Source organism: Gopherus evgoodei, unplaced genomic scaffold (assembly GCF_007399415.2).
Source record: "Gopherus evgoodei ecotype Sinaloan lineage unplaced genomic scaffold, rGopEvg1_v1.p scaffold_35_arrow_ctg1, whole genome shotgun sequence".
NCBI classification, from domain to species: domain Eukaryota; kingdom Metazoa; phylum Chordata; order Testudines; family Testudinidae; genus Gopherus; species Gopherus evgoodei.
Window position 1 is genome coordinate 3,370,411 of NW_022060027.1, and position 8,068 is coordinate 3,378,478.

Sequence of the window (8,068 nt, forward strand, 5' to 3'; positions counted from 1 at the left end):
ATAGAGGGGGTGGCTGGGGATAGATAGATAGAGGGGGTGGATAGAGGGGGGTGGATTGGGATAGATAGGTTAGATGGGGTGTTAGGGTAGATAGAGGGGTTTGTCTAGGGGTGGCTGGGGGGAGATAGAGGGGGTTGATGATGTAGATAGAGGGGTTTGTCTAGGGGTGGGTCGATAGAGGGGGTGGCTGGGGGAAGATGGAGGGGTTTGTTTAGGGGTGGGGAGATACGGGGGGTACCTGGGCTAGGGGTACCTGGGCTGGGGGGTGATAACAGCCATGGGAGGCGGCGAAGCCTGCATGGAGGTGGGTGCACAAGGGCAGCGGCCGACAATTCGCCAGGTGGCTCAGAGCTGCCAATCTCCCTTTAATAGCTAAAGAGCTTCTCATCCCCTGGCCAAAAATGTGATCAGCGCTCCTGAAATAGCCTCGTGTGTGTATCTGGGGAGGGGAGGTGTGTGTGTCTATCAGAGCCCCCCCCACCTTCCCAGGGAGTCTATATAAGCGGGGGAGTGTGAGGGCTCGGGAGAGAGGAGACGGAGCCAAGGAATCAACCTCCAAGTGCCAGGGATCCAAGCGGAGGATCGGGGCGCTAGGGCCGGGGATCAGGGCGGAGGATCGGGGTGCTAGGCCGGGGATTGGGGCGCTAGGCCGGGGATTGGGGCGGAGGATCGGGGCACTAGGTCGGGGATCGGGGCACTAGGACTGGGGGTCGGGGCAGAGGATCGGGGCTCTCGGTGGAGGATTGCGCTAGGCCAGGGATTGGGGCGCTAGGCCGGGGATCGGGGCGGAAGATCGGGGCACTAGGCCGGGGATCGGGGCACTAGGACTGGGGGTCGGGGCGGAGGATCGGGGCTCTCGGTGGAGGATTGTGCTAGGCCGGGGATCAGAGCGGAGGTCAGGGCGCTAGGCCGGGGATCAGGGCCGGGGATCAGGGCGGAGGCTCGGGGCGCCATGGGGAACAGTAAAAGCGGGGCGCTGTCCAAGGAGATCCTGGAGGACCTGAAGCTCAACACCAAGTACACGGAGGACGAGCTGTGCAAGTGGTACGAGAGCTTCCAGAAGCAGTGCCCGGACGGGCGCATCAGCCGGGCCGAGTTCGAGAAGATCTACGGCAACTTCTTCCCCAACTCGGACCCCAAGGTCTACGCCCGGCACGTCTTCCGCAGCTTCGACACCAACGACGACGGGACGCTGGACTTCCGGGAGTACATCATCGCCCTGCACCTCACCTCCTCCGGCAAGACCACCCTCAAGCTGGAGTGGGCCTTCTCCCTCTTCGACGTCGACCGCAATGGGGAGATCAGCAAGAGCGAGGTGCTGGAGATCATCACGGTGAGTCTGGGGCAAGGGGGGGCGTGCTGCGAGCTTCCCCACAGCAGTGCCCTGAGGGGGTGCGGCGAGCTTCCCTACAGCAGTGCCTTGAAGGGATGCTGTGAGCTTCCCTGCAGCAGTGCCTTGAGGGGGGTGGTGTGAGCTTCTCTGCAACAGTGCCTTGAGGGAGTGCTGTGAGCTTCTCTGAAGCAGTGGCCGGAGGGAGTGCTGTGAGCCTCCCCACAGCAGTGCCCTGAGGGGGTGCCACAAGCTTCCCCACAGCAGTGCCCTGAGGGAGTGCTGTGAGCTTCCCCACAGCAGTGCCCTGGGGATGGGGGAACAATGTGAGTACTCCCACAGCAGTGTCTTGTAGGGATTTCAGCCCCACAAGGGTTGTGGGGAACAAGGTGTGCTGCAAGCTTCCTTCCCAGCAGTGCCCTGAGGAGGGGTAGATACGCAGGCTTGCCACAGCACTCTGAGTAGATTCTTGTTGCTCATCGAGCCAGAAAGTTTTTCCCCGGCTCCGACCGCGATTCCCCCTCGCGGCAAATGAAACCAAATCCTGCATGTTCTGCCCGCTGGGGTGACTGGTCCCCTCAGCCAGCATCATGGCCTGTCCTCAGGGCCCCCCTCTCAATTCAAGCATGGCTCCCGAGGCTGGGCTCCCCGCTGAACCCGTCACCGCCCGTGTCAGATGCTTCCGTTAACGCAGCGTCACAATGGGCCCATTTACCCCGGTATCCTGCCTGCTCCCTGCCCCCCCCGGGCCCATCTAGCCCGCTGTCAGCCCCCCGCTCCCAAGGGGCACCAGGAACACGCCTGCCGCCAGCCTGTTTGGCGGAGCGGGGACGGGCCCCAGGGCTGCCTGACCCCCAGGCAGGTGGCGGGATGACGCCGGGCAGCATGACAGTGGATTAGCCCCGATCAAGATTTGCGTAGTTTGCAAATGGCATTAGCCGTCCCTGATGGGATCGCACCCCCCGCACAAAATCCTGTTACGCTAATTTCCCTGGGCCGAGCCTTTTGGTTGCCAGCCCCCCGCCCAAATGGAGGCTGAAAGCGGCTTGGCCGAAAGCAGCTCCCCCCCCAGTTAATTTCCTCAGGGTGGCCTCACCCGGCCCTTGCAGAGCTGCTGTGTGGGGGCCGGGGCAGTATTGGGGCAGAACGTAACAGGCCTTAAACTGGATTTGCCACTGCAAAGAGGAGGAGGAGGAGGAGAAAGGCTCGGGGGGGGGGGAGGAGTGGCTTTGAGACAAGAGAGGTCACCCTAAAAACAAGCAGGGCAATTCCCAGAGGGGGCCAAAGCCTCAGTGACGGTGGCATTCATGGCACCCGGGGGGCCTAGACGTGAGGGCGGCAGGGGCTGAGTAAATGATTTATTCCTCTCTGGAGAGAGAATCCAGGAGCCCTGGCTCCCAGCCCCACCGCTCTAACCACTAGACACCACTCCCCTCCCAGAGCCAGGGATGGAACCCAGGAGTCCTGGCTCCCAGCTCCCCCCTGCTTTAACCACTAGACCCCAGTCCCCTCCCAGAGCCAGGGATGGAACCCAGGAGTCCTGGCTCCCAGTAGCTCCCCTGCTCTGACCACCAGCCTCGCCCCTCCCAAAGCCGGGGATAGGGCCTGTATTGCAATCTGTGGGTTGAATGCCCCCTAGTGTCCAAAACCTCCCTTTGCTGCTGATATCCCCCCCCCCCCCCCAGCCTATGCTGGGATAGTGTCTTTCATCAGAAGTCAATCTGAATGGCACAGTGGATTTGATCTCCCTTGGGACTGGATCAGGGCGGGGTGGGCAGCTGTTACCCTGACCTAAAGTCTATGGAGGGCCTGGGGAACTACCTGCTACTGGATTTCAGAGAGGCTAAAAGATGGCTAAGTTTTTTTATATATATATAAAAGGACGGTTTTGGGGAGGGGACAAGACCCGGACGGGTTTAAACCGACTCGGTAGGAATCTGTCCCCGCTCCTGAAGAAACAGGAAGCCACCCTGGAGCTGAGCCGCCATTTAACTTGACCCCAAGCTTTTCCCCCTATGGGTTTAGATTCAACCGTTTCCGGAGGGGTTTCGATCAGCCGCTTTTGGGGTGGGGACGGGGTGAGTGTCAAAGGTCACCTTCAAAATCGAAAGCCAATTCGCATGTGAAAAAATCTCTTTCAGCCTTTTTTCTCCCCCCTTCTCTGGGATCTTTCTGGGTTCTGAAAAGTCCATTTTTTGATGGGGAGAAAACAGCAGACGAAATGTGGCCCATCACAACCTCTGAGGCCTTCATAGTGTGTGTGGGGAGTGGGGTGGGGTAGGGCCACCCAGAGGATTCAGGCGGCAGGTCCCGGGCTGGAAGGACCCCACTCCAGGGGCCTTGAAAAACTCTTGTGGGGGTCCCTGTGGGGACCAGGGCCTGGGGCAAATTGCCCCACTTGCCCCCTCCTCTGGGCGGCCCTGGTGGGTGGGGCCTGGCTTTAAATCACAGCGATTGAAATCACCCACTCTAAATTCCTCCATTTCAATCACTGACTTTAACCCACTCTTCCATTTGTACGTGGGACAGAACCATTCAAACACGGTGATTTACAGCTCCCGGGTGCCTTTACCCGAGATTTTGTGCGTCTTTCTGCTTCCTAGCAGGGTCTGCTGCACGTTTATTTAAGCAACTAGGTAGCTTAATATTGTCAGGTTCTTATTCATTGTACCTTTTTAGTATGGGATAAACCGGTGACTCACAGCTTTCGTTTTAAATGGGAAAATTGAATCATTTAAATAGCAGAATTCTAAAAATTCTGATTTAAACTTAAAATATTTTTTTTCAAATAAAGACCAAAAATAATTGGTTTTTATCCTTCCTGGTTCTGTTCCTGCAAGGCAGGGTTAACCAGCGACTCACCAGCAAAGTCTTGTGTATTCAGAACAAAAGCTGGTGTCCGAACCTCTCCCCGTCCCATCTGATCCCAAATTACCCGGCTACTGGTGGCATCTGATCAGCTAATGCCTCTCCTAGCACGTATTCACCCTCATCCCCCTTCTCACCAGCCAGGCTCTGTGATCCCCTGTAAATCGGGGATTAGCCCTTCGCTGCAATGGGCATGAATGTAGAGTGGGATCAGAGGGTAAGATAAAGAGTCACCTGCTTGTTAATAGCAGGAGGAGGGGAAAATATGTGGATGGTCAGTGGAACTACCTGCCACTTGATTTTGCTGAGAAGGCGACAGGGAGGCAAGACACTGGGGGCCTTGGGGTGGAGGTTCTTGGCTAGAGGGCAGGTGTTTCTGAGAACCAGGCTAGAGGCCAGGGGAGGATCTTTGGGTGGGAGGATGAGTCTCACCAGGCACGGGTAGGGATGCAGGACTAGGGACCTTGGAAATAGATCAGAAACCTCCTCTGGGAAACAGCTGCCTCCACAGAGCAGATGGGGGACTTTGCTGATTGGAATGCAGGGGTGTTTGGGACTCATGGCAGGCAGTGAAGAGAAAGTGTCTGCATCCATCCACTCACCCCAACACTTATCCCTCCATCCATCCACCGACCCCTCCACACCCTCCGACCCCAACACTTATCCCTCCATCCATCCACCGACCCCTCCACCCACCCCTCCACCTAGCGCTGCATCCATCCACTCACCCCTCCACCGACCCCAGCACATATCCCTCCATCCATTCACCAACCCCTCCGTCCACCAACCCACCCCTCCATCCACCCTTCCATCTACTCACCCCTCCATCCACCCACTGACCCCTCCAGCCACCCACCCCAACACTTCTCCCTTCATCCATCAACCCCTCCAGCCACCCCTCACCCATCCCTCTGTCCACCCCTACACCCATCCCTCTGTCCATCCACCCCCCAACCCATCCACCCCTACACCTATCCCTCCGGCTGGGTTAACCCCACTCTTTCCCTGGCAGACAGCTCCTGTCCCCCCTACATCCCTTTCCCAAGCACAGCGGTTCCCAGAGGCTGGGTTAAGTTGCCCTCTGGTCAGTCCTGGGGACCCTTTAATTATTTGCAATATTCCTCAGGGCTCGGATTCTAGTCGGCGCCCGGCTCAGATTAATCTCCTGAACCCAGACTGGGGGGAAATCTTAATAATGCCCCCCCTCGCAGTCAGCTGGGGCTGGCAGCAAGGGCATTAGAGCATCATATGAACACAGCTGAGATGAGGGTCACACGGGCTATGGGGGGTGGGGACGGACACCGTAATAGCCATGGCGGTGGGAGCAGGGGGCTGGGAGCCAGGACTCCTGGGTTCTAGCCCCAGCTGTGGTGTGGAGGTGGGTCTAGTGGTTAGAGGAGGGGAGTTGGGAGTCAGGATGCCTGGGTTCTCTCCTTGCTCTAGGAGGGCAGTGCAGTCTAGTGGTTAGCGCTGGTGGGGGTGGGGGGATGGGACGCTGGGAGCCAGGTCCACATGGTTTGCTGGTCTCTGCCTAGTTGCACTAATTTGGAGAGGGAGGCAGAGCTAACCCCTGCCCCACCCCCGGCCCGAGTTGGGATGCAGCAATAAACCACCAGCTTCATACACCCACCAGCTGGGAAAATTCAGTGAGCTGCAGCCAGCTCTGGGGTGAGGCCAGCGGGGGGGCTGGGTATAGGGGGCCCTTGCGCAGCGTGGAGATGCAGCCAGCTCTGGGGTGGGGTGTGGGTATACGGAGGCCTCTCGCCTGGTGCAGAGATGCAGCCAGCTCTGGGGTGGGGCAGGGGGGGCTGGGTATACAGGGCCCCTTGCCCAGCGTGGAGATGCAGCCAGCTCTGGGGTGGGGCACAGCAGATGGGTATACAGGACCCCTCACTCAGCATGGAGATGCAGCGAACTCTGGGGTGGGGTGCGGTGCGGCTAGATATCAAATGTTGTGTCTCTGCCCACAGGCAATATTTAAGATGATTCCCCCTGAAGAGCAGAAAATGCTCGCTGAGGATGAAAACACCCCCCAGAAACGAGCCGACAAGCTCTGGCACTATTTCAAAAAGGGGGAAAACGGTAAGGGATCTGTCAGGGCCCCCCCCCCACTCTCCATCGCCCCACGGCCTAGCCCCACCTTGGCCGGCTCAGAGCTGCGCTGCTCAGATAGCCCAGTGCCCCCATATTGGTATTAATGGTGCCACACACCCCCTCTCCCTCCACACGGCACCTCAGGTCAAAGCCTGAAGCCCTGTTAACCTACAACGAACCCCAGCCCTAGAGGGGAGAGGCCCTGGGCCCCATTCCCTGCCCTCCCAAGCCAGCCAGTCCCTGCCCTGGGGCCAGATGGGAGCTGGCGCCCCCTAGAGGGGAAAGGCCCCAGGCCCCATTCCCTGCCCTGGGCCAGATGGGAGCTGGCGCCCCCTAGAGGGGAAAGGCCCCAGGCCCCATTCCCTGCCCTGGGGCCAGATGGGAGCTGGTGCCCCCTAGAGGGGAAAGGCCCCAGGCCCCATTCCCTGACCCCCCTGAGCCAGCCTGTCCCTGCCCTGGGGCCAGATGGGAGCCAGCGCCCCCTACAGGGGAAGGTCTCTATATTGCACCTTATTAACCCCTCCTCTCCTGTCTCCCTCCATCCTCCCCCCCCCCCAGACAAAATCGCCGAGGGGGAGTTCATCTCCGGGGTGATGAAGAACGAAGCCATCATGAATCTGATCCAATACGAACCCAAGAAATAGGAAGGCCGAGGTCCCGGGCCGGGAGGGGAACAGCAACCTGGGGGGAGAGCAGGCGCCACTCCCCCACCATATGCATGGAGTGAGCGAGAAAACGATTGAGAAAACAATGAAATGAATGAATGAAACAGGACATGCGAGAGGGGCCCAACCCATCTCCAGGCATACGCTGCCATGTCAGTCTTCACCCCTTTCCCCGGGTAGCTGTATCCCTCCTCCAACAGACCATCCGCCGCTTCCAAACAGGCTGTCGTGGGGGGCCTAGGGAGGGGGGATCCCGCCCCAAGAGCCCCAGGGTGGCAGAAAGGAGCAGGGGGAAAGCATGGGAGATGAAAGAGGATGATGAGAAAGGGAGGATAGGAGGAAGGAGAGAAAGAAAACTGGAGCAATGAAGGAAAGAGGAGGGATGTAAGAGGAGCGAAGGAAGGAATGAGAAAGAATGGAGGTTAAAAAGAAGGCAGGGCGGCAGAGAATGGGAAATGAGAGGGGAGAAATGGCCGATGGAAGAGAAGGATCACACAAAGGTGCTGCCAGAGAGGCACCGAGATCAGGGCCCCGTCGGGCTGGGTGCCGCCCAGACACAGAGTCACTGAGATTGGGGCCCCATTGCGCCGGGCGCTGCCCAGAGTCGCTGAGATTGGGGCCCTGTTGTGCCAGGCGCTGCCCAGAGTCGCTGAGATTGGGGCCCCATTGCACCGGGCGCTGCCCAGAGTCGCTGAGATTGGGGCCCTGTTGTGCTGGGCGCAGCCCAGACACAGAGTCGCTGAGATTGGGGCCCCATCGGGCCGGGCACTGCCCAGACCCAGTCACAGAGATTGGAGCCCTGTCTGGCTGGGCACTGCCCAGTCAGAGTCACTGAGATCGGGGCCCCCTCGTGCTGGGCGCTGCCCAGAAACAGAGTCACCAAGATTGGGGCCCCCTTGGGCTGGGTGCTGCCCAAACTCAGACTCACTGAGATCGGGGCCGCGGGCGCTGCCCAGACAGCTTGAGAGCCAAGCGTTGAACCCAGGCATCTTGTCTCCTCGTCTAACGCTCCAGCCACGGCTCCTCAGCAAAAAACCCTCAAGTGGCACAAACCAATGACCACAGTCCAGGGCCCTGAAAAGCGCTCTGCCTTTCTCCATTTGCGTCTTCT

At 59.2% G+C, this 8,068-nt stretch overlaps 1 protein-coding gene across 1 annotated transcript; it reads left to right on the top strand.

Moving 5' to 3' along the window:
• Positions 1-759: 759 nt before the first annotated feature.
• Positions 760-7,568, top strand: RCVRN (recoverin). Its single transcript, XM_030544980.1, has 3 exons — positions 760-1,333; positions 6,169-6,280; positions 6,851-7,568. The coding sequence occupies exons 1-3, from the start codon at positions 953-955 to the stop codon at positions 6,934-6,936; spliced, it is 579 nt and encodes a 192-aa protein (XP_030400840.1). The 5' UTR covers positions 760-952; the 3' UTR covers positions 6,937-7,568.
• Positions 7,569-8,068: the final 500 nt, after the last annotated feature.